Genomic DNA, 27,018 nt, shown 5'->3' with positions numbered 1-27,018 from the left:
ATAGAATTATCTTTCAAATCTTATAGTATCTGATGTTTAAGAGAAACTATAGAGTATAAATTAAAATTTTATAATAAAATTTACTAGTATAGCTGTTTATTTTTTGCGATTGGAATTTTATTTGCAAAAAACTTTATTATTATTAATACAAATCACACGAAAACCAAAATTTACATGCACATGAGAATGCATGAGATTTCTATATTTGTAGATTTTTTATTATAATCTAAATATCTCTCTTTCTCAACATTTCATTTTAAAATTTATGATAGCTGCACTTTTGCAACCTACAGGCGCATTTCAGAAAAATGCTATTAGCATATGCTCTATTCTTATTCAACTTTTAATAAGTAACAAAGATAGAACATATTTTTCGCGCTAATACTGTCTCCTTGAACTCACCCTTTCACATAATTTCTACGATTGTGTTCGAAAATTCTACTCGTCGGAGTAAAGTTAAATTTGTGATTGACCAATCGGAATAAAAGATTCTTTAGCCTGGTTGGTCAATCGAAAACGGTTCATTTCGACGATGGATTTCCGAACGCAATTTTCAATCAACTGACATCTGCTGCCACCTGGGGAGCGCGAGTTCGGTGTCGGCCGATGGCGCGGCGTGCGGCGTGCGACGTGCGGCGCGATCCCGCCGACGCGACGTGAGCGAGTAGACCAGCAGACGGCCCTGTTTCCCGCCTATGGCTCCGAAGAGAGTTAATAATAAATGTCCGCGTAGTATCGCCGCCGAGGCAAGCGTCTTTACGGTGTCAGTCTCTAAGTCTAGTCGGGACATATCTCGCCTATGATGAGCAACGCGCGGAGATCTTCGTGAGGAGCGCTCGGCGATTTTCCGCAACAGTTTGCCGCCGCGAATCGCGCGCGCGAACGCGCCGATTCGAATCGACACGCATTCTCTCGTCGTCCTCGTGTCGTCGTTGTCACCTTTCACTTGAACGACGTACATTTCCTTCTATGCAGCCGAACGCGTCGTGACCTACGAGACGACTGGCCGCACGCGCGCGCGTGTGAGCGCGCTCGTGTGCGTGCGTGCGTGCGTGACGTTTCCTTGGAGTACGCGCGGATTTATCTCCCGACGCTGTGAAATGCTGACGAGCTGGCGATATGTGTGCGACGGCATAGTCAATGCGGTCACGCGACTACGCACGGGTGAGTGTTTGTTTTGTCTCTTTTTTTTTTCTCTCTTTCTCTTCCCTGTCTCTGTCTTCCCTTATAACGCGTGCATATGTGTACATATGTATGTGATGGAATTTGAGGTTAGAACGCGGTAGTGAGAGATGTCAAGTGCATATGACATATATAGGGCGAAGGGCGCCTACGTAAGGACGCGTATGAGATCACCTATTGCTTACAATATGTAAGTGTCAGTAATGGATTTGAAGCAGTTGTGACCTTAGCTGCGACATGCACAAGACGATTTTTTTCTTTGTCCTAATATTTAAATTTTTTTAAATTAACTTTTTTAATTATTTTTTTATCAGCTCTCTAGACATATAGAATTCTAAATACGTGTTCGTTTCTGACTTAGGTTTTCTCCATAATTCGCCAATATTTAGCTGCAAAATAATAGTTGCTATTTTCTTATTTCATAATAAATGTTCTGTTAAGATAATACTATTTTTTCACTTTCTATTCTATGAATATTCGCTCAGACAAAATCACGCATATTAATGAATAACTGTCCTTGTAAATATTTATTAGGCATTACCTTGACATTCTCTCGTCCTGCTTTAAAACACTTAAACACGTGTACTTGATGTATAATATCATACACAGACACATAGACACAGATATAAATAGACTTTATATTATACACATTTAGTGTAACAGAATAATACTTCATAATCATTCAGCAGAGAATGCATTTATTTCTTTTTTTAGAACTTTACTTGGACTCAGAAATATGTATATATATATATATATATATATATATATATATATATATCGTATGTATATCGTATATCGTGTGTGACATTAGTACATGTCAGCTTTACACTTGTACAAAGTGCTATTATTGTATGTGTTCTATATTATATATTATTGAGATTGAATAAAAAATTGTAAGTTTAATTAATACTTTTAAGAATCAGTGTAAATAAAATGTGAATTTTAAGAACTCTCATTATTAATATTAATTAGATATACATAATGCAATGCAAATATAATAGAAAGATAGAAATTAATATAGTTTGACTGAAGAGAATCCACTATCTTTTTTCTCTCTTAATAAAATTTAATTTAATAATAATTAAAGAATAATATATTCTATAAGTATCATTCAAATAAATAGTTATATAGTTGACAGTTACAGAGCACATTTGACGATATTTTGTATAAGCTTTTAATGTTTAGTCTTCCATTGTCCACAATGATTCTGTCGGCAATTTTGCCTAAGTATTTATTCGTCAATTTCTTTGTGATTATCGTCTTAAGTATAACGTCAACTGACAACTGACTACTTGTTGCATAATGCATCGATCTCCCTGACCTGACGTAGCATTGTAGAGTCTGTACAAGCATAACCGAACATACTTAAATTTGATGTATTATCGATACTTTTATGCAATTTGCATCAAATAGTATATCATTAGTATATCATTAGTATAGTTATATCACTAATATACTGATTTTATCTTTTTCAAATATTGAATATTTATAACATCGATCGCAATGAGCAAGATAAACTTGAAATTTATGCAACGCAATTATTATTTGAGAAAATTAAAATGAAATTGTATAGAATATTACAGTAAAATTGTATAAAAAATTAAAAATGTATAGAAAATTAAAAATATAGAATATTAAAATTATATAGAATGTTATACAGTTTCACGATTTGAAGAAATTATTAACTTTTTTAATATCTCGAACGTATTGATATTATCTCCTATATGATGAATATTATTAATTTCATATTTCGTTAAACGAGGTTTACTCGTGCAAATATGTAATGTGTTGTCGAAGTACTTTCTCTCGATACAGCGAGTCTTAAGCATAAACGACGTGTATCGATAAAGTCGCTACATCATTTCTTTCATTTAGAAACCTGAATTCGCAGCCTTGAAGTAACTGTGCCCTGAATGATCAATAAAAATGACCACGGCGTTAAATCCGGAGCACTATACGACTTACAATCTTGAGAATGCTTTGCATGCTTAGCGTAAAATTACTTCCTGTGGAAAAATTCAAGTCCGATTTCACTTTACATTAGAGCCGATATAACTCTTGATTATAATAAAACAGAGTAACAAATTAACCAAACGATAATTCCGTGTTCTGCAAAATAATAGCGAATATTATCGAAAAGTATTTTAATCATTGTATAAAATTTACTAAATCTATTCCCAATGTTTTTTTTTTTTTTATTCCGTGCCATTATTTTTACTTAAAAGTCTTGTTTTCTGTTATATCTGGAAAACTCTGTATCTGTAAAAATTGTCACGTTAAATTACAAGTGCTTTAAATGATTTACTGATGCTTTTAAAAGTCGTTTGACTTTACTTCGTTTAAAACTTGAGAAGCGAAAATATCAAATTACGTTTTTTATATCTTGATTTTGCTTAGTTTACAATTATTAGATTATATTTTGAATATGCGTGTGTGTATGATTTGATCTTGGGATTTTATACTGTCACAAAAATTTACTCTAATTTAATTATAAAATATTTTATGATATATATATATATACATGTATAAAACTCGTGACTATTAACAATAAGTGATATTCTGCGTCAATTAATTAGCGTGGTCTTTGTCATTCTATTAACGTATTGTTAATACTGAAATCATACGATGTGAGGGATAGTCTTCATTTTGCGTGAGCTAAACATCACCTGACTTTCCATTCTGTTCCAATTGTGTTAAGTTATCTTTATAAAGAATGGGAGCGTCCGTTATGACGACATGTTTCATAAACCTAATGTTATAATTATCTCTTCTCCGTGTCCCCCGTGTCAAATTTATGCAAAGATCTGATAAAAATTAATGAAAAGAGAGTACATATATATATATACATATATCTAAGCGATTCTTGCAGTAAATTAATTTTCAACTTTTTATGAAAACACTGAAACTTAAAAATATATAAAAAAATGTGCAAATAAAATGAGTAAATTATGATATTATTAACGATTTATTTCAATTGCATTAAATTTCGAGAAAAAGAATACTGTGTTAAATGTGAATAATAATACTATTATTATTTAAAATTAGAATCCTTAATTACCTCTTTAAAGTGAATATGTCACGTATAATATATGATGATGGTTCGATGTTTCAAATTTGATTTTTCGTGCGAATGAATTATTCAATGTTTACAGAAATTAATCTGTTTTACACTTGTAGTCGTATTCACACAACGTGTTGTTCGGCATTGCTTCTCGTGCCCAACCTGTTCTCAGGTATAATCTCTATAGTTGTCTGAGTTGGCAAAGTTAGAAGTATTTCGCGAGTGCCAGTTTCACAAGTTCGCTTTGAGCTCTCGGCACGCACGATTAAAACCAATTTACAATAATCAAGTTACTTATTGAGAAATTAAAAGAACGTGAGAATCTAAAAAATTAACTTTGTCAGAAAAACTTGTGCAAAAATCTGAGCTAAACACTCATTTTCAAAATAAAACAATTTAATAATTTAATAGATATAAATAGATTAAATCCGTACAGTCGTAATTATTTTTCAAAAAACAATTAATCATGAAATTACTCTTGGAGCGTATTTAATCGTGCCAATCTCATATTGACGATGACATATACTAGTCATTCTTTTTGATTTACATTTGCGTGGTTCTTCCGCGAACATCGTATTTTCGGAAATACCACAACAGATAACCATCGAATTGGACGTCTCCCAATGCCAACAATTGTTTTTCATTAGCTCACAAAAATAGCCAGAAAGATAAATGATATATGACAGCCGGATAGGATCGACAAAAATTGTGTGATTTTACGGGGTGCGGCTAATGTGGATACCTGACCCAAATTCTCGATAAAAGCTTTTTGTTCGAAAAGATTGTCACGTGGAATGTTGAAAAGGTTGTCTTTCTCTCATTAAGCGCACGTACAAATTTCATCCGTGACAAATAATGTCACGCAAGTCTCAAGTTGTTGGATTTAAATTTACGAACTGTGCTTACAGAAATAATAGGCAAGTAGGAAAGACGTGTTGCGCGGCAGCGGTGGCGGCTTACATAATCGACTTGTGTATTATACGGTTGAAGTTTCGTAAGCGCGATTGTATATTGCTGTTTGCGAACTTGCATATTGAGTAGGTAAGTTTTAGTCCCTCCCTTACTGTACAGAATTTTCTTGCCTTGATTTTTCTACTCTTTACTGATTACATCTCTCCGAGAAGTGTATACGCAATTTTTGTCATAAAAAAATTATTACAAATTATAAATATTAAAATTAAATATATTTATTATTAAATAAATACATTAAAGACATACATTACTGAATGAAGGTTTACATAAATATATTACAAATAACGTTCATGGATAATTTTGTTCGTAGCAAGGAATAGAGAGAGGGATACTGTCATTATATAATATAATATTTATATCAATTAGGGTATATAATTTGCAACAAACTAATTAACACCAATTATATTCGTTCTACAATACAAATTCTTTGTACTAATTTCTCTCTGTCCGTCCTTTTGATAATGGTAAAGGTCATACGGCCTCATTTCGAGGAAGGGTGTGGCATTACGTGCGGCCTATCGATAGATTCGCATCATTATCAATTGCAAACACGTGCACATGTACGGTACACATCTTTCTATGAAATCAATGCTCGTACGCGATCAGGTTGACAGCCGTGCCTCCTCGTATTCTTATTTTGTTCAATTTGAAAGATTTTATTTGATTCTAATTGATGTTTGTTCAATATTGTTTAGGTTGGATATGCTAGATATTACATTTAGTATGCATATATGAAGTATTTTATTATAATTGAAATTATAATAAAATGTGTAGCACGTTTAAAAAATTAAACAATGTAACCCTTAATCCACAAAATTAATAAAGCACAAGTCATTAAGTCCTTGTGTCGTTATGCTGAAAGAAAAAAAAATAAACATGGGAAAGAAAAAAAAATTGTGCACAATCCTGGAGATCATCTTTCGCATGGCGTTTTTCCATGTCACGTTAATTACGTTAGCTTATTAGCGTCGCGGCATAATGGAAGTACTAATTTGTTAAGATCGGTTAGCTCGATAAATCGGGCAAGAATAGAGGCAAATTACTTCCCTATTTTGCACGCGAAAAAAGAGCACCACTCTGGGGAGCCGACATTTCTGACAGTCGGTCGCTGCCGAGTGTGAATGCTCTTTTAAAAGGGGACACACGTGTTTTAAATGACACTCGCTTGCTCCTGTAAAAGGGCATTCTTTCATAATATATTCGAGAACGGAGCAAAATGACGCGCAGACTGCTCTTCGTGGTCTTATTATCAACTCGATAAAATTCAATTATTCAACGTTTCTTTACCGCCGACGATCCTGGCCGATCTACGATGACCTTGTCGCTAAAGGAGCATCGTCGATAGTATCGACCATTTTGCACTCTATCATCGCGCTTCTGTTCATCGTGACGTGCCTATCCACCTGGTATCATATTTGTGTTATTGATGTTTCGTGCTACAAATATGTGCCTTTCCTCCTACTGCTGGAATTGTCGCAAGTTTTTGAAGAGCAGCATGTGTAATTTTTCTTGAACTATTGTTGCTATTTTAATACGCGACAAGAATAAATTGTAGTTATAGGTAATAGCTTCCATTTCAGATCTGTAATTTGAATGAGGATATAGGAAGTTATAATTTCCTTTAATGGGATAATAAACATTCGAAGGTTTATCTAAGTTTAAACGAAAAAATAATTTATAAGTAATTTATGAAATAATCCGTAATAGACTCATTTTATTTATTAAAGATACAGACTTATAAGATTCGCGTGTACAAAGGTCAATAAAACTGTACGGCTTGACAGTCAATGAAATCTTATCTGATTGAAGACTTACGTCATCGATACTTCTATCATGCAAAGAGGCGTCGTATTCAATTGTATTCAATCGTATTTAATCACGGAAATAGAAATAATTAATAACTCGTAACTTGGGTTACGAGTAATAACTGTGATTCCAGATTAGAAATTAATTAGAAATTAATCTCTAACAAATTTGTTATTATTTGTTATTTTTATACAAGAATTGTTTCTCCTTTATTTTATTCTCGTATTTTATAAACGGAAGCTTTTTCGTACTTTCTTTCAAATACAACATCGATATCTACATTTTATAAAATACCTAGACGAATAATTTTTTCATGATGCAATAATTATGCAAAACATTATCTCTCAATTTAGTATCTGGTATGTAAAGTGTCTAATGATTTCTTATAAAGGAAAAAATGATAGATAGTTTTAAATGTAAAACTAATTAATTTTATTCTTTTTCTGAAAAAAACCGTAAATTGCTGTTTCTTTTTTTAATGATTGCAAAAAGATATATGATCTCTGAGAGTGGTAGCTACCTCAATCAAAGACCTATCTATCGAAGACAACAAGAATTTGCGACAAACTCGATAAACAATATATACAAACAGACAGTCAGTCGCGCCATAGAAATCTCGATCTTATCAGGTCGAAACTTCGTGTCTTGTGTTATCGATCGGTTCGCTCACTCCTATTGGCCGTGCCTTGTTGCTATCACGTTGAATTGCTAACAGTGACTTCTGGACGTTCCTCCCGTGAAAAAGCCGCTCCTGCGCATCCGATACCACTGTCATCATCGCCGGTATCCTCTACACAATGATTAGGAAACTCAAACATAATCGCAACATTCATTGTTAATATAAATGATAGTAATTCTTTTCTGACGCCCACGATTGGCAGAAATTCACGGAAAGAATCGAATCGATGCGGTTCGCGCGCGAGAGTGCAGTTTTACTCGCAGTGTCGGTCAGTGCGTGCCGATGGTTGTTCGTTTTGCTTCCAGTGATAAGTGCCTTTTTCTGATTAAGATAGAAACGTGTTCTAGTCGTTTAACAATTTTCCATTTCGAGAAAGTTTCTTTTTATAAAATATTTATTGTAAACGTGAACAGCAGTTGTGGACTTAAATTGGTTTTAATAGACATAAATGGACTTTAATAAATCATAGCTACAATTATCATTCCCAATGCAAGTGAACTTAAGCGGAGCATTTTAAATTACTATTCTCTCATAAAATAAAATGGTTATAAATTAAAAATGATTATAAAAGAAAATAACACGAACTTGCGCATATAAAAAAATCTCTTAAGTAATGATTATTAATTTCTAAAAAATTTTTAATCAAAAGTAGTTTTACATTTTCCTATTTTCTTCCTCTTGATTTTAAACATTCAGTAATCTTTTGATAAAAGTGAAGTTCTCAGTTATGTACCTGTTTACTTTCTTGCTATTATTAATGAGCGGTAATCGTCTTCGTTAATCAACATATCGCATAAAAGTCTTCCATCATATCTGCGACTTTCTGCGAAAAGGAAGCTAAAGTTATATGTTAAAGTAAGTTATCTGTTGAATCGTCGGAAATCAATTTTTCATCTTTTTATTATCACTTTCACAATATGATATCGGAATAATTAATAAGCAATATTAACCCCAAATGTTTGTGTATACTTTGTTACATGCGCATGTGCGTGTCACATCAAAGTGTGCGAAGTAAAAGTCTAATGAAACAATTTCTGACAATCATCGTGCGGTTTACTTAGCTTATTTAATCTCTTTGGCAAGTCTCCCCAATGATGAATTATTGTCAGTCGCGAATCAACGATAAAGTGAGGCAATAAGTCTGAGCCAAGACGAGGAACCAATCAAAATTTCAAAACGAGGCCCAAAAATCAGCCTCGGACGACGCGTTTAATAGTAGTGAGTAATCTATTATCAGATATAAAATATGATAACGATTTCGTATCTCTTTCTATCGAATAATATAAAGTATAATATATATTACAAGGTTACATACATAGATGCACATACACACAGTAGGTAATAGCTTATCTCATAGTATTTAAATTGACTAAAACTATTTAGTCACATAAATGCACGCTGCGAATTTACATAATCAAGGATACCATTTGCGAGATAGCCAGCAATAGATTTACTGCTGACACGTGCAAATTTTATTTGTAATCGAAAACACCTACGTTTGTCAAAGCAACTTCTAAATTCATCGAAAAACATTCGTGCAAAATTTGTCCGAGAGTTTTATTAAAACTCTGTATATTTGTTTATGCCACATGAAAAAAACTGTCCGACTTATCTCGATATCGCGTTTCTCATGTATGTATATATTTGCAGAACCAATTATCAAAGCGATTTTGCAAAACGATAAAGGCAAAGAATGTTTTTGCAAACATATTTTTTTATTTTTCGATATCTCCAGCCTTCATTTCAAATGTGTATTTATTCACCTTCGATGCATGTTTTACTTGAAATATCATCGCGGTTGCATATTAAATGTAAAATAACAAAAAGACTAGCGAGATCTTCAGGTGTCGCTATTTAGTTTTAACACATGTAATCGTACAAGACATGTTTGTCGAGCTTTACGTAATATTACTTTGACGTTAATGTTTCGACGATTGCTTATCATTATTGTGGGAAAATGCGACCATGGAAATGCACGATCGATCTCGTATACTTCGTCGAAAAACAAACTTGCGTTCCCGAAGGAGACACACTTTTGTTAAATATAATTCTTCTTTTAAAAGATTCATTAAACGGAACACGCACACGGTAAAAAATTTTGTGCTAAATTTAACACATTTCTCATGTCCCAATTTATCTACTCTAATTTTAATGTTAATTTAACAGAAGGTAAATATGTACACAAATAATACAAATAATATGTAAAAAATTAACATAAAAATGTGAATTAGTGCAAGATTTACTTGTTAATTGTGTTGTTTTAATCTTAGAAACGGTGAATATTAAATCAATGCAGAAAAGTTAAAATAGCATAACGACAGTATGTTATATTAACATAAGAGTATGTTAAAAATTTAACACAAAAATTTCTGCACGAGAAAATTTTAACAAAAATACAAAATATTTTTTACCGTGCAAAGTTAATCTAATCAAATATACTTGTTACTTTATTGCTCATTACTTTGTATTTGTTATCAATGATCTCATATACGCTGCATTTCGCTGAAACAATTTCGCTTACATTCGTATAAGTCAAACATATGTGTATATGTAATACACACACACACACACACACACACACACACACAAAAGCTATTAGTTGCACCTTGATAAATTCTGCATGTGTTTTATCATTGAGTACCGTTTATTATTACCGTTACTATGAATCATCGGCATTATATCGTCAAATATAATTTACGATAAACCTGACGAATGCATTTTTAGGTTTATTGTTAAATCCAGAAACAAATGGCGATATTAAATCAAATAGTTGTTATCTTATAACCGATTATGAGATTATCTTGGAAAAACCTTGAAAAGTTTTTTATTTTATTCTTTTTTATTTTTTGTATTCTGACTCCGACACTATAACATAAAGATTTGATAAAAAATATAAAATATATCTATAAAAGAGTTATGATTCTTGTCGCTTTTAATATCTAGAACGTGGATATAATTTTGATTTCTATAGGACACATTTTCGGACTTTTGTTCGCGTTTATGTGACTCAACAATTTCGCTTCGAGAGCTAGCAATTCTAGTCAATTCAGGGAAACGAATAAATCGGGTCACCGCGGCTCAATCAGTTTTACCTTGTCGAGACGGAATGTTTCTAGAAATGGAACTACGGTATTACGCGTGACGTATACAACGAAATAATAGTGGGTGAATGAACCGTAACGTACGTGCCGTGTGAGACCAATGAGTACAATTCCTTTCAGGGTCGTAGGATATATTTTATACAAGTTCTATCACATATATGCGCACAATGTATTTATACGATGTATGTATCACTGCGAAAGAATGTCGTTGTTATATCCTTAATTAGAGATGACAATCTCCGATTTTATCGTAACAGGTTTTTATAGATAGACTCCGAGAAATATGAAAATTAGAAGAAGAAACACACATTAAAATAGATGGATGAATAATTAATTAAGACATGGAAAAATGTGCAAAGACGGGTTATAGAAATGGATTGAATTTCAATTTCTTTCACGCGTATCATTTCTTCTTCACCACCGTGACGAATCACGCATTTCACGCGTCTACGATTAGATGACAGATCACATATAAAGATCGATCGGCGTCGCCGGCTTGTTTCAGGCGCCGGCACAGTCAATGCAACCGATTGCCAGGGGGAACCCCCGGGTTCCCAGTCCTGGCCCGTTGCGACCCTTCACACCGCCGGACCTCTCTTCCATACCTCATATGGACGGTACGCCATCGCACAACAACAGTATCAGCAACAACAGCAACGACAATGTTGTTCGTAACAATGCATCGCCCGCGAGCAATCGAGCGAACGACAGCGCGCAACAAGAACCCGCCGGGCCCTTCATCATCGGCAGTCCCATCGATCTCGGGGACATCGACAATGTCGACAATATCGGCCTCCGACTGGATCCAGTTACGCGTAGTAGTAGCAGACGAAGGACGCGGGAACATATCGAGCTCCAGGAGACTGGCTCGCCGGAGTCAATTTCCGAGGGTAAGTCGAGTAAATTAATCCATTGAAGACATTCAGCGCGTACATAATTCCAAAGTACAGGGTACTTTTAATTAGTTTATGCTCTACTAAACAATCTCTAAATTAAACTTTTGTTATCTATATAACGTTCAAATCAAAGCGAATGAGCATTCATTATCTCTCTAAGTTCTCAATTTTAATGCATTTCAATTTGAAAGCTATCTCTCGATATTTTTGTTAAAAAAAATTTTTTTAATATTTAATTTCGTGTGCACACACCCTATAATATTTCGACGTTATAAAAATCATATTTCTTAAGACTAAGTAAAATCCAGATTCTATCTCGTAAAGAGTGTTTGCTGAACGACGTCGAACGAGCTGTTTAAGTAGTTGTAATAGAAAGAACCACCCTGTTGTGGCGCGTCGCCAGCGTGTCCTTGGCCTATCGATAATTTATATAGTCATCACGCCACCGCACGCTCTTCCATGCTTTGGCTCCGGATTACAGTCCCGGTTACGTTCGGAGCGCGGTCGGTGCTGACACCAACTTGTTGCCATCAATGAGCGCATGCGTTTTACGATACAACACGTGAACATTTTACTGACGCATTTTGTCCGGCCACCCCTCGGGCAGTGCCGCATCGGCTGCAGGCGCAAGCTTTGCGCAAAAAGAATTATAAATAATAAAAAAATGAGGCCATAAAAAGAGATAAATAAATCACGAAACGAAAGAATGTCGAGAACATGGTTTCTTTTTTAAAATCTTTGAATATATTTTCTCGAAAATCCCGGTTTATAAATCACTAAATTAAAGAGTTGGGCGACTATATTCCATTTGTGTCATTATTATAATTTCCGCTGCCTCCGTTGCGGACCCGTCCCTGTTCGATTCGGAGCGTGCGTGTACGGGCATTTGTGTATAAGCAAGGAATCGCGTCGGGGTGCGGAAAAAAGTCACGGTTGATCCTGTGTCAGCTAAGGGGCGCGGAAATTGTCATGAGAAAAGAAAAAAAGGAAGGGTATCCTGCAGAATCGCATCGGACATGCCGCATTTATTAGCGATGCGTCCTGCGTGCGGATTTCCTGGTAATTCGATCGATGTCGTGGCGCGTGTGCGCGTTAACGACACACGTGCACGTATCTGGACGACGCAACGTGTCATCGTTGTCAACAGGGGTGTGGCAAGAGAGAGGAGGTCCTGCTGACGTGACGTAGGAGACGCTCTCGGACAGATCGTTATCCCGACTCGGGAGAGAGCGACTGTACGGACCGCGTATATCGTATGCCGTATCGTTCAGAAAATTGCGTGCGGAAGTAACGCGAGTGCGTGTATAAGAAAACGTTTCCTATTTCGCACGGTGGGAAAAGGTGAGAGAGATCGATTGTTGCGCGGCCGGATGTGCTACAGACCTGGCTTCTCTCCTTGAAAGAGAGCTCGTTCGATCGATCGCCGGAGACGAGACCGTGCCGATACGCCGTGTTTGTCTAGGATTTTAGTTTCGCTTGCGCGATCTTTCCAAAAATTAAAGTGTTTTCAGTCTAGGATATTTTCTGATAGTGAAGAAAATCTTCTAAAAAGAAAAAGAATTTTAGGATATTATATAGTGCGTTGAGATATACCATTATCTGGAGTGGGAAATAAATATCGCATCTGAAACTTGTTCGAACGAACTGATTTCGTTTTCGGATTTAATTGAATTATTGCAAAATTGATTTGTGAATATCAATATTCGTGCAGATTGTGCGTGAAAGAAACCATAAAATAACTTGTAAGGAGAAATTTTATCGTACCGTTAAAATGCAGGATTGAATACGAATGAGATGCTCGCTTTATAAATAATTTAGATTCTACCACTTTTGCACTTTACGACACAATTTTCGCTCAGCTTTACGAGTATACATTTATTGGATAGAATTGCCATAACATTTAAGAAAAATGGAAAAAAGCTCAGCGTAAATAAAATTGTAAATTTTTCTAAGGACATACCGTGTTGAATACGTTTAATCATCTTTTATAAAAAATATCTCTTCTTTTTTTCAATGCGAAATAGAAAAAAAAAGGTTGAAGATGTGTGTCACGCAATGCTATTTCCTTTTCACACATAAATGCAAATATCCTAATTTCTTTTCTACTATTGTTTGCTAATAATAATAAATTGATGAACGGACATTTTATAACTTGCCTTTTAAGTGTGTAGAAAAATAAAATGTTCACATAACATAATAATACTAATCGACATTTTAACGAGGCGATCGTCGATAAACGAGCGCAAACGATTCGCGTGCGAGCCTGTCGTAGGGAGATCTATAACGCCTGGATTATGAGACGCTCCCCCCTATCGCATAATCATATATTACGCAATTGTGTTATCTGCTGAATAAAAACATATGGCGTAGTGCGTCGTTACATCGTCGCCGTAGAGTTGGCGGATACAGGTTGGAAAATCAATATAACCGGAATAATTAAACATCTTGTATCCGTCACATTCGCGATATTTTCAATATTCATATATATATATATATATATATATATATATATATATATATATATATATATATATTTGTCTTTCATTATTATTATTTGCCGATTGTTAATTAATTTTAATTAATTATGCAGGATTTATTCGTTGTATGAAATTTATTCCTAAATGTCATGCCGCATTATACATGGTGTCTCACATATATTATCTTTTAAAATCAAGTCAATTTCTTTTTCAATTAATCTAAAGATAAATCTTTCTTAACGGGATTGCATCTAATATACCTATAATACATAATTATAATTCCGAATATATAATCAAAATGTTCGAAGACAGGGCAGATTCCAGCTTCGCAAAAAACCGTTGTAGTAACATATGAGAACACTCTGTATAACGCACAGCGCTGCAAACACGTGATGTCAACGTCGTCGTCGCGCGACGATGCGTCACATTGAATCTTTTTTTCCACAAACATTCGCGGCATTCATCGTTTGACGTTTGTTCCGCGTGTGTATGACAATAAGTAAGTCGCGATAAGATCAGCTGTTATTCGTGGAAATCGTCTCTCGTTGTTCGCGAACGTTGTTGGCTCAAATGACATAACCTCAAAAGTGCGGTTGAGAGGTGGCGAGTGGCGAAGGTCGTGTGTCGTGTCGAAATTTTATCCGTGAAATGGACGCGGCGGCGAATAACGACGCACCTCGTATACGCTTCGCGACCGACTTCGACGTCGGCGTCGTGGCGCAACACGGCGACCGATCGATGCAATTAAGGGGAATTATTATTTATTATTGAGGCTTGTGTACATACATACGTCTGCGTACATAAAGGTGATCTAACCTACTGCTATAAACGCGAACGATCTTCCTGTTTCCTGTTCGATGCTCCGATTTCGCGTGCACATGTGAGACAGTCCCGTATTCACAGGGATTAAATATGAATCAGGACGGACATAGCGCACGTCGCGGTGACATGTGAGATATACATACATATGTGTATGAGAGATTTAACGTTTACGACCAACGATCATGGAAGTCGCGGCCACGAAGCTGGTGCAGTGGTACAACGAGCTCAGATCTCGCGTGCATCTTTATCTGCACGCCCAGACCCGTAAGTCGGAATAAAAATTACTCGAATAAACAATATTGAAATTTTATCATTGCTTATAATTTTGCAAATATAAATAATTTGTCGAGATATATGGGAAATTTCCATTAACTCTACGATAACTCAACGCTCGATGACTTGGTGTTATCGAAATCAAGTGTTTAGAGAGGTATCGACAATTTTCATTAAGCTACTGACGCTCTCGTTTGATAAGTATTTTTATATCAGCGTTATCATAATACATAGTTAATAAAGTTATAATAACAATGCTGATATAATTAAACAAGAAATTTTTATAAAAAGATATTTCTTGCGTTAATTCTAAGAAATATATCTGGCTATAAATATGTAAGTGTAATATAAGTGTATAGTATCTGAATACATATTTAGGCATTGTGTATCGATTTTAATCTCAATTGATTAATTTTCAAAGAACTTTTTATAGGAAATCTAATCTGCACGCAACACGATTGAACTATTCAATGATTTGTTAACTATAAGAGTATTTATTTATTTATTTTTTTGCTGTAAGTGATATCTCTTGTTATCTTTAAGGTCATAGCTACAAATTTTCGCATCTGTGGTAACTTACAAAATTGTGACATTATTATATAAATAATAGAAAAATATTACTACATTTTTTTAGATTTATATATTATCAAACAATTTTTAATATTGTTTTATTTTTCTCAATATACATGGAAATATTGCAGTAATTTATGAAAAACATAGAAGTTATATTTTGATTTTTATCAGAATTTAAATATATGATTTCTATTTAATTCTTAATTTTTCGAAAAAAAGAAAATGAAGAGAAAAATTATAACAATATTTTATCCAAGATTAAAATTATTTTACACGCGATGTAGATGACACGTGTAGATTGCTAGAAAAAAATAAACAACACTCAATATGCATCATCGGAAATACCTATATCCAGTATTATTTATTTTCTAAGTTTAGCGTGACACGTATGATACTTTTATAGCGATCATTTTCAGTGTATTGTTCACGTCGCAGTACAACTGTCAGTTCACCGCACGTGGGCAGAACGTTATACAACCAGAGGCTATAAGAAAGAAAAATATTCGTGCATATACAAGTCATTTTCTTGGACATAATGCATTCTTATGATCAGAATCTTTGATAAAGTAGCGTGACTTTTTTTTTTTTACATTGACCTTTGTACTGTGAATGTGTATTTCTGTAACAGAGAAAAAGCCAATCCGAAACTTGTGGAGAAACTTTCGAAAAAAAATATCAAAGCTATAAAAAATCATTTTTATTCACATTAAAAAACGATTTTTATCCACATTAAAATAAGTAGCTGTTTAAGTTTTAATTATTCTAATTTTAATGAAAAAGAAAATTAAAAATAAATAACTGTCCATCATGAGATAAGCTATGATTTTATTATATTTACGCGTTAGCTTGAAAAATACGCATAAACAGTGTTATTGTTGTCTGTGTTATAGTTGGTCCGGTAAGGGCGGAAAATGGTGGCTCGCAGGATGACGGTCAGCCACCTACGCAATACGTTGACGGTGAAGAAAGGGTCATTTTTGTCAATGCACCTCATCAGCCTGCAAAATACAAAAACAATCACATTACGACTGCGAAGTATTCATTTTTGTCGTTCATACCTTTATTCCTGTTTGAACAATTTCGTCGTTACAGCAACTGTTTCTTCCTGTTCATCGCACTTATGCAGGTAGTCTATATTGTCAAGCACAACAAATTTTAATTTATAAATGTAATGAGTACAGAAAACAAAAACTATCAAAATTTTAATTAGCACGGATTTTTCATAGATATTTTTACAATTAGATTTAAGATAAAAAATAATTCTTTTCATGTGTGTCTTTGTTAAATTTATGTTCGATTGTGCAAATTTTCAACATACTTCCCGATTTAAATTTAGCAAATACCAGACGTGTCTCCGACAGGACGCTGGACAACGTTGGTTCCACTGATTTTCATCCTCAGTGTGTCCGCTTTGAAGGAGATAGTCGAGGATGTTGTGCGTACTTATAACATTAGTAATTTATTATCACATTTTCTTCTTATTCGATATCTTATGTAAAAAAGAAAAATCTGGTAATTTTTAGAAAAGGCACAGAGCGGACGATGAAATAAATATGAGAGAGGTGGAGGTGCTGAGAGACGGGCGCTGGCAGTGGATACAGTGGCGCACTGTAGCCGTCGGCGATGTGGTTAAGGTTGCTTTCCATTTTCGTCAGGATTATTGATTTGTTAATAATCAATTGGCGTTCCTTGAGTTAGAATTGCTCTCTTTATAATATGTATAGGTTCATAACAACACTTTCTTCCCTGCCGACCTGGTCTTGTTATCATCGTCGGAGCCGCAGGGTATGTCCTTCATAGAGACCGCCAATTTGGACGGTGAGACGAATCTCAAAATTCGACAGGCCCATCCCGACACTGCCAATCTTTTGGATACTGCGGAATTGATGAATTTTCGCGCCAACATCCAGTGCGAACCGCCCAACAGACATTTGTACGAGTTCCATGGAGTTTTACGAGAGACCAATAAGCAGTAAGAACACATATATGTGTTAAATACATCTACGTATGTATATGCTTTGTTTCGCACATTTCTGCACATTTTCCTTCTGTCAATTCGCTTCGTTATTTGTTTCAGATATTAACGAAAGTTATGTTTATATCTGTAGGTTTGCATTATTCCTCATATCATACATAGTTTGTTGTTCGTCTTCCAACTTATCTTGAAGTGTCGGCATCTCGTTGTACGTCAATACGTGTCTATGTGTCGTTACGTCACAAGCGGTATTGTTCTTTCACAGGAGTGTAGCTTTAGGGCCTGATCAATTGTTACTCCGTGGCGCGATGTTGCGGAACACACGATGGGTATTCGGCGTAGTCATATACACGGGGCACGATACGAAACTCATGCAGAATAATACCGCGACAGCGCCATTGAAACGATCCACCCTCGATCGGTTGATCAACACGCAGATACTGATGCTATTTTTCATACTTCTTCTGTTGTGCATTCTTTCCGCGATATTCAACGTCATATGGACGAACGCCAATAAAGATGGCCTTTGGTATTTGGGTTTAAAAGGTAAACACATTCGTGCTTTTATCGCGCACATTTCATAGAGATACTCGAATTCTCTATCAATCTTCTCGTTGCAGAGGAAATGACTAAGAACTTCGCGTTTAATCTGTTGACATTTATTATTCTCTTCAACAATTTAATACCAATATCGCTGCAAGTGACGCTCGAAGTAGTAAGATTCGTCCAAGCAACATTTATTAACATGGATATAGAGATGTATCATGCGGAGACGGATACTCCAGCTATGGCTCGTACAAGTAATTTAAACGAGGAACTCGGAATGGTGAATTATATATTCACGGATAAAACCGGTACTCTTACAAAGAACGTTATGGAATTTAAACGATGTTCGGTCGGTGGAAAATTGTATGAGTAAGTTTATTCAGCTGCATAGCTTTTTGCTGTAGCAATTTATAATTTAAATACACATTTAAATTCATATAAGTTAAATACACGTTTTCTTTGAGAAAATGAATATTTATAGTTTGCCAAATCCTTCAAACGGCCATGGAAGCACAAGCGATAACAATTGTGAGTTAATTAAAGATATTATCGAAGGAACGGCTGTGCAGGACTCTCCAAGTCCTATTGATAAGAAGAAAGCGGATCACGCTGCTGTGCTTCACGAATTTATGGTTATGCTATCAGTTTGTCATACGGTTATTCCCGAGAAAATAGATAACTCTATAATTTATCACGCTGCATCGCCAGGTAAATGTCATTTACCTAAACATTCACATTTGACAGTACAGTATGTATACGTTTAGTTTACCTTACATTCTCCTTTTTTAGATGAAAGAGCATTAGTAGATGGTGCACGTAAATTTAATTACGTGTGTGATACACGGACGCCCAGTTATGTGGAAATCATAGCTTTAGGCAAGACGCTACGATACGAAATATTGAATGTAATAGAATTCACTTCCGCCAGGAAGCGAATGTCTGTGGTTGTAAGAACACCCGAGGGAAAAATTAAAATCCTTTGTAAAGGAGCTGACTCTGTAATTTATGAAAGATTGACACCAATTTCTGTAGAAACTAGCGATCTTGACCAAGAACATGTAGATGATTTTCGTGAGGTGACTTTAGAGCATTTGGAAATGTTCGCTAGCGAAGGGTTGCGGACGCTTTGTTTTGCTGCCGCGGAAATACCTGAAAACGTTTATCAGGTTAGATTAGTTCTCCTTTATTTTAGAGAGGCGAGTCAATATATATTGTCAATATATCAATTATTTTTAATAATTTTTCTTGGCAGTGGTGGTGCGAATCGTATCATAAAGCGTCAATTAGTATAGTAAATCGTGAAAACATGCTGGAACAGGCTGCGAATCTTATTGAGACTAAACTCACGTTATTAGGGGCAACTGCGATCGAGGATCAATTGCAAGATCAAGTACGGAATATATTTAATCTCTCTTTCTCTTTCTTTTATCAATTCGAAAGATAAACATTTTTATAATTGTAATACTTTTGTGATATATAATATTACAATTTGCATAATTTTATTTTTAGGTACCAGAAACGATACAAGCTCTTTTACAAGCTGATATCAATGTCTGGGTATTGACTGGAGATAAACAGGAGACCGCCATAAATATCGGTTATTCGTGCAAGCTAATAACACACGGAATGCCTCTTTATGTCATCAATGAGACTTCTTTAGATGTAAGTAAACAAAATTCTCTCATCAAAATTTTTGAGTTTTACGGTTGTCGTAATGTAAATATCTTATATTTTATAGAAAACGAGAGAAGTTATCATTCAACGCTGCCTTGATTTTGGGATTGACTTAAAATGTCAAAATGATGTGGCTCTAATTATAGATGGCAGTACGTTAGATTTTGCTCTATCTTGTGATATTAGGATGGACTTCGTGGAATTATGTTCAGCTTGCAAAGTAGTTATCTGTTGCAGAGTGTCACCGATACAAAAAGCTGAGGTAAGGCTATTAATTTGTACTTGGAGACATGTAATAAAATTTAGTTTATTGACTATATTGTTGTGTTTTGATTTATATTTAGGTGGTTGATTTAATCACGAGTAACAAGAAAGCTGTAACTCTCGCAATTGGGGATGGTGCGAACGATGTGGCTATGATACAGAAAGCTCACATTGGTGTCGGTAAGTTTTAAAAATATTTAAGTACATAGTTTTTGTCGAAAATATTCTTGGTTATTAAAATATCGTGATATTTTGTTTTTTATAGGTATTTCGGGTGTCGAAGGTCTTCAAGCAGCATGTGCATCTGATTATTCTATCGCACAGTTCCGTTTTCTGAAACGTCTATTATTTGTTCACGGTTCTTGGAATTATAGTAGAATGTGTAAATTAATCTTGTACTCGTTTTACAAGAATATTTGTCTATATGTTATTGAATTATGGTTTGCTATATATTCTGGTTGGTCCGGACAGATTCTATTTGAAAGATGGTCTATTGGACTTTATAACGTTGTAAGTTTCATAATTTCAACGATTTTATATTATTTTGCTAAAAAATTAATAATTTTATTTTAGGAATAAAATTAATTTTTAATTATTTGATACTTCTCGTAGGTTTTCACCGCTGCGCCTCCATTAGCTATGGGTCTCTTTGATAAAGTGTGTTCCGCAGAAACTCGTTTAGCACATCCAGGATTATATGCTACGAAGAATAACGGCGACTCGTTTCTCAGTATTAGAGTAAGTACAAGTTCTATATGAATTGTGAATGAAATTAAAGTCGGGATTTTCAAGAAGAGGAGAAAATAAAATATTTTTACTCGTATCTATACAGATATTTTGGATATGGATTATGAATGCGCTATTTCATTCGGCGTTACTTTATTGGTTGCCGCTTATGGCTCTCAAGCAAGATGTGGCTTGGGGGAACGGTAGAGACGGCGGTTATCTTTTACTAGGAAACTTTGTGTATACCGTAAGTGTCATGCAATATTCTTTACATTATGTAATTTCACGAGAGAGATTTATGAGAAGATTCTTATGAAAGAGAGAGATTATATGTATGTTTGTTGTATTAGTATGTTGTAGTAACAGTATGCGCGAAAGCAGGTTTAATAATAAACTCGTGGACATGGGTCACTCATTTAGCAACCTGGGGATCTATTATACTCTGGTTCTTATTTATTTTTATATATAGGTAAGAAAAGAAAAGATATCTTTTTCCTAATATTATTATAGAATTATTTGACATGTTAATAAAGCACATAATATATTTTTAATATATTTATTGTTGTAGTAATTTTTGGCCCGTCTTGAACGTCGGCGCTGTGATGTTAGGTAATGACAGAATGTTATTTTCTTCGCCTGTTTTCTGGCTGGGACTTATATTAATACCGACAGCAGTATTGCTACTAGATGTTACAGTAAATGCGTGAGTAATGCGACAACCGTTATTAAATGCAGACAATGCATATTTTGCATATTTATATATGTATTATTTTTAGAGTGATGAATACAGTTTGGAAATCGGTGACGGAAGCAGCCCGAGAGAATGAAATTAGGAAATCCGATCCTGGTGCTGTATTCAACAATCAGGATTACAGAAGCTCGTAAGTTTTTCATTTTATTTTTTATTAATGACTAACATATAGGGAATATTAAATTGCATTTTAGATTATAGAAAAGGTGCTTTCTAACATTTAAATCAAAAAGTATAAAAGTTACATTATGTTATACTCTTATAACCGACAATTTGGGCTGTTTGAAAAACAAAAAAGACTGTCCATTTATCATTTTAATTTATTTGATTATCTTTAAAAAGTTTAGTGCAAAATTTACTCACAAAGAGAATTTAACACTATTAAAAAAGCATGAATCATTCTAATAATTATATATATATATATGTTCTATTGTGTTGATTGAGATAAGACTTACTATGCATGGCTTTCTAGGTCCTAGCTCTATTATTATTATGTACTATGTATTTATAGAACAAATTTACATTATATGGATGGTCTGACTAACCTTGGATGAAATTTTACTTTTTTGATGCATTTAGGTGCATGTATGTAACGATCATTAATCTCTGATCATATCTGACATATGTCATATATATATATATATATATATATATATATATATATATATATATATATATATATATTCTGACCATATATATAATTTACATATTTCCTAACATAACATCGTTGTTTATGTGCTCGTTTACGTATGAATTATTTATCGGAGTGCAACCCAAAAGACAAATCGTTTTATATTGCTTATTAATATTGTTGCCTCCTAATTCAGTCGATAAATATGAATTATAAACAGGAGATCGAGGTGGAAGCGATGGTTAAATCGATGTTGGCCCTTGATCTATCCGCGACGAAGGCGCAATAGGCTGAGAGTGTTCCGTTTGTAACGCGTGGCTCGTGGTTTACGCATCGTTCCGAGCATGCATCATCTGCAACACTTCACCATTCCATATTCCTGAACACTCCTTCTACCCCGTATATTCCTAAAGTGGCTAGTAAGCTAGTAAGCGTTTCAATTTTACGCGATTACTAAATCTTCCTCGCATACATTCCTTTCGAGTACAACATGGTATATTAGCGCGCGATAGGTCTTGTATAATATAATATTAGACAATATCTATATGTATCTCATATGCATATATCTTGTGAATTATTCGGCCAATGCATTTCTACGTAAACTCGGAAATATTTATATTTTTTAGTTGAAAAAAAATTTTATTATTTCTTTATATTAATTTAAAAACTGTTTATAATTATTTCTCATATTTTTTACATTTCTTATGATATTCAAAAAGTTCAGAATAATATAATTAATTGTATAATTAATTACTTATTTTACAATATTTATTTGAGCACGAGATATGTTACTCGTCTTTTATATACAGTAGAACCTTTCATGTAGGTTCTCTTTCGTTTCTAGTCAATTGTTTATTATTACATAATATACATTATTTTAAAATTGGTTATTATTACATAATATACATTATTTGAAAAAAATTATAAATGAGAAATGCACTATAACATGATGACAGGTTCCACTGTATATCTGATATAATTTTTGTTATTATTATATTATTATTTATTGTTATTGACAGAATATCGTGTTTCCATTATTTTTAATTAAAGATTTTTTTTTACACCACGTTTATCACTTAAGAACAACTAATTTCCAATACCTTATTTCCATATAATACATATTTTAGCATAATTTTAAGTAGTAAATTAATCCCTCATATTTTTTTTTACTCTGTATACATACGTGCATAAAAAATATTTCGATCGAGCTAGATTAATTTTGTTATATGCAGACCTCCATTCATGACAAAAGATGCAACTGACAAAGAGAGAATCATGGGGCATATTATAAAATAACTACCCTTCCCCCGTAAACCATTCTCTTCAAGTAACAGTGCTTGTAGATAATTCTAGTAGCGTGTATCACTGTGTATTATACTAATGTTCACTCTGTAATTTGCCGTTCGTTAATGCGGTCTTTTTTTGATATGTTCTCTTCCGTGGTATCCCGTGCAGGCCTGTGCATGCCATCGCCGATCTCGCGAGGTGTAAGTACCCCTCCCAGTAGTAGTATATACGTAATATATATACGCAGTGCATCTCCTACTTATATTTTCTCTACACTCTCTACCGACAAGCGAGAACACATCGCCGATTAACAGGAACGCATGATCGTTCGATGTTCCGTTTTAAAAGCCGAGCACAGCACAGCGATCTAAAATACCAGTCACGCAAATTCCTCACGAAGTCTCAATGTAGCTCAAGATAATTCTCTAAACGGAATAAGCGTGCAGTAAATATATACTATTTTATTCACACACATACACATACACATACAAATTTATTCGCTTAAATTGCATACGTATGTCTTTTCAGCGTGCATGTTTTAATTAAATTTCATTAATCCTTTCAAATGAAGAGGATACCGCAAGGATTGATATCCCTGCGATTAAATTCACAGACACTTTTCACATTTAATTTTCATTTTGTTCTTTTTTTTTTCCTTTCAATTCCTGCACGATAATTGCACCGCACTTACTATCACCTATGTAATCGACGTCAGCGTGAAAGAAATTACACGAAATTCGCGTTGAAATTGGGAAATTATTATCGATCGACAATTCCGAGGGCAAGATTATAGAAAGATAGATACAGAGAAAGAATGAAAGAAACAGAAAAAAGTTGTAGTACATCGTTTGTCCATTGTGTGATATGGACGAGAGAGGGTGTTTTCTCTGGCCAAAGCCGAGAATCCATAAATTATTGCTGAATGCCCGGCTTTGCAGATTGACGGAAACGGCGAGGCTGCTGAAAAACGTTAAAAGTGTTTTCACCAGGCGCTCGAACGCCGCCTCCAGAGTCAATGTCGAGGTGGAGCTATCACGTAAGTTGTCTTTTCCACAGACACTCACATACGCCCGGGGAAATTTCTATTTACGATATCTGTGGTTCTCTTAATCTCTTATCATTCGATCGTAATTCTTCCCTATAATTCTATCTACTTCGCGAACTTCTTTCTTACTCTAGGTGAATTTTAATCACGATTATAATATATTTCCTCGTACTTTACTCAGCACTTGAGCACGCGCTTAATTTCTCACGGCTTTCCGTTTCTCGTCTGTCCGTTCGTCCGTAAAGCTTTATTTTATCGACGAGTGCCGTTCTAAAATATTGACTACTTTTCGAGAGAGAACGTGTTTGCGACAAACTGATAATTAAACGCACATTTCCGCACCTGCACTATGTTACCTTATAGTTGAAAATTATATTTTTTTAGCAATCGCGAAATGCATATTAATATATGCCAGACGTTCTGGAAGTTGCGCACTTCTCTTCTTCTTTTCTTTTCTCTTGAATTTATAGATTATTCAATAGCTACGAAAGGAAATGCGGCACTTCTGGAATACTCTTGATATATATTGCTACAATTTTAGTAGAATGATTTGAAACTAGAAAATATTTCATTTTTGCCATATAAATAGCGCTTGATTAAAACTCGATAAATATATTAATACAATTTCGAATTTTCAATTTTCAACTGCTACAGATGCGTTTAGCGATGAACCGATTTATAATAGATTTGAAAAGTTTCGAATAATTTTGAGTTTTTTATTCAAAATTTTGGTGATCTTCCAAATCTTTATAATTCACTTTACTCTAGAACAAACAAAAAAATGGAATACCTATCGCTAAACGCGACTTTACAATTTTCCGATACCTTGCATGCTCAATTAATAGACATTCTTACGGCAGAGATTAACGAATTGCGACCTTTGTTATTGCGCATGCTGCGCGATGCAGATGGTTTCGCGTTCTCCCAAGAGGAGGGCGGTTCAGTAACCCAGACGGACGTGATCAGAGCCTACGACACGAATCTTCCGAAACCGGGCGGCATGTGATTTAAACGGGGTGGCCGTCATACGGCGAGAAGATGCCGGCTGCTCTTTCAAGCGGCCTGAAAGAGAGAGAGAGAGAGAGAGCGTTTCGCTTCTGCTCGCTTTACTACTCGACTGACGCTCCAGGAGATCGTCGGATGGATTGATGTTTGATATGGATCAATGATAGGCTTAAGAACGTTGTGAAAGCTCGAAAAGAAGAATTAATCCTTAATCAGTCGCGTTTCGTTAAATTAAAATCTACTAATCTTCTTTAATTTTAATGCGAGCGCTTGAAATTTTGAACAATCTAATTTTTGTTAGATTTTTCTCTGAAGAAAAAAAAAAACACAATTAAATATATTTATTTATAAAAAATAAATATAATTAAATATAAAGAAAATTACATATATATATTTAAAAATTTACGTGTGGTATGTACAAAAGAAATGCGATTAATTAAGGATTTATAAAGTTAATGTTCAAACAGAAGGATTCCTCTCTGAATTACTGCGATCAATTTATAGAAGACAACTTCGACATATATATTAGCATGAATAATTATTTTGATACTCCGTGAAATTTTATTCTAATATCTAATAGAGATTCCCTATCTTTAAAAAGTATTGAATAGCGGCGTATTTGCGCGGATTTTCGACGATGCGGCTGCGTTTCGCCGCGATGCATTTGGGAATGCATTTCATATTAGTGTCAAAATTGTGCAAAATCCTATTATGCACCGGTAAAACTGCTTTTACGTCTATTCTCGTAGAATGCGAGAATAAGACACGCCGCTCCACTTTTGTCGAGAAGCAAAAAAGTCGTGCGAAATTGCGCAAGTTATAATTGCGAATCTTTGAATGTTGATATATACATTTTTTTAAATGTGTATATACATATATATACACATTTAAAAAAAATATATATATATACATATATATATGTAAAAATATTTTTTTGCCGAGATAATTCAGGAGCGCAGCTTTCTGGAATTGCAAGTTATTACTTCTATACTATATATGTTGTGTATGTGTACATACATTCATTGTTAGATATATATGCATATATATATATATACATATATATATATATATATATATATATATATATATATATATATATATACATATTTAAAAAAGAAAAATTTATACATTTCCAAAATTCAAGAAAACGATTGCGACATGGTCGATAAAGGATTACGTTAGATTTCATGCCAGAAAAAGACTGTTGCCCTTGTTCTATGTGTATATATTATATTACTTTATCTTCTTTTTAATCGATATTATATATACATA

General features: G+C 34.3%; 1 protein-coding gene across 9 annotated transcripts; it reads left to right on the top strand.

Annotated features, from left to right (window-relative positions):
• Positions 1-670: 670 nt before the first annotated feature.
• LOC140665009 (probable phospholipid-transporting ATPase IA) lies at positions 671-26,848 on the top strand. 9 transcript variants are annotated; one of them, XM_072890655.1, is made up of 22 exons: positions 671-1,164; positions 11,307-11,691; positions 16,733-16,968; positions 17,179-17,277; positions 17,366-17,476; positions 17,567-17,814; positions 18,083-18,363; positions 18,438-18,732; positions 18,845-19,071; positions 19,153-19,529; positions 19,616-19,753; positions 19,873-20,025; positions 20,102-20,299; positions 20,382-20,481; positions 20,567-20,811; positions 20,914-21,039; positions 21,134-21,274; positions 21,378-21,496; positions 21,596-21,730; positions 21,804-21,908; positions 24,635-24,732; positions 25,602-26,848. In XM_072890655.1, exons 1-22 carry the CDS (start codon positions 1,141-1,143, stop codon positions 25,745-25,747), a joined length of 3,987 nt encoding a protein of 1,328 aa, XP_072746756.1. In that variant the 5' UTR covers positions 671-1,140; the 3' UTR covers positions 25,748-26,848. The 9 variants fall into 9 exon arrangements, 8 of the variants coding, with proteins under 8 accessions (XP_072746756.1, XP_072746761.1, XP_072746762.1 ...); XR_012046525.1 differs by lacking the exon at positions 24,635-24,732 and adding an exon at positions 22,630-23,896 and having other exon boundaries at positions 672-1,164; positions 25,650-25,819; XM_072890660.1 differs by lacking the exon at positions 24,635-24,732 and adding an exon at positions 23,865-23,896 and having other exon boundaries at positions 672-1,164; positions 25,650-26,848.
• The last annotated feature ends 170 nt before the right edge of the window (positions 26,849-27,018 follow it).

This window comes from Anoplolepis gracilipes, chromosome 4, assembly GCF_047496725.1.
Source record: "Anoplolepis gracilipes chromosome 4, ASM4749672v1, whole genome shotgun sequence".
Classification (NCBI taxonomy): Eukaryota; Metazoa; Arthropoda; class Insecta; order Hymenoptera; family Formicidae; genus Anoplolepis; species Anoplolepis gracilipes.
The sequence above is the reverse complement of the archived record's forward strand: the minus strand, read 5'-3'. Positions and strand labels throughout refer to the sequence as shown.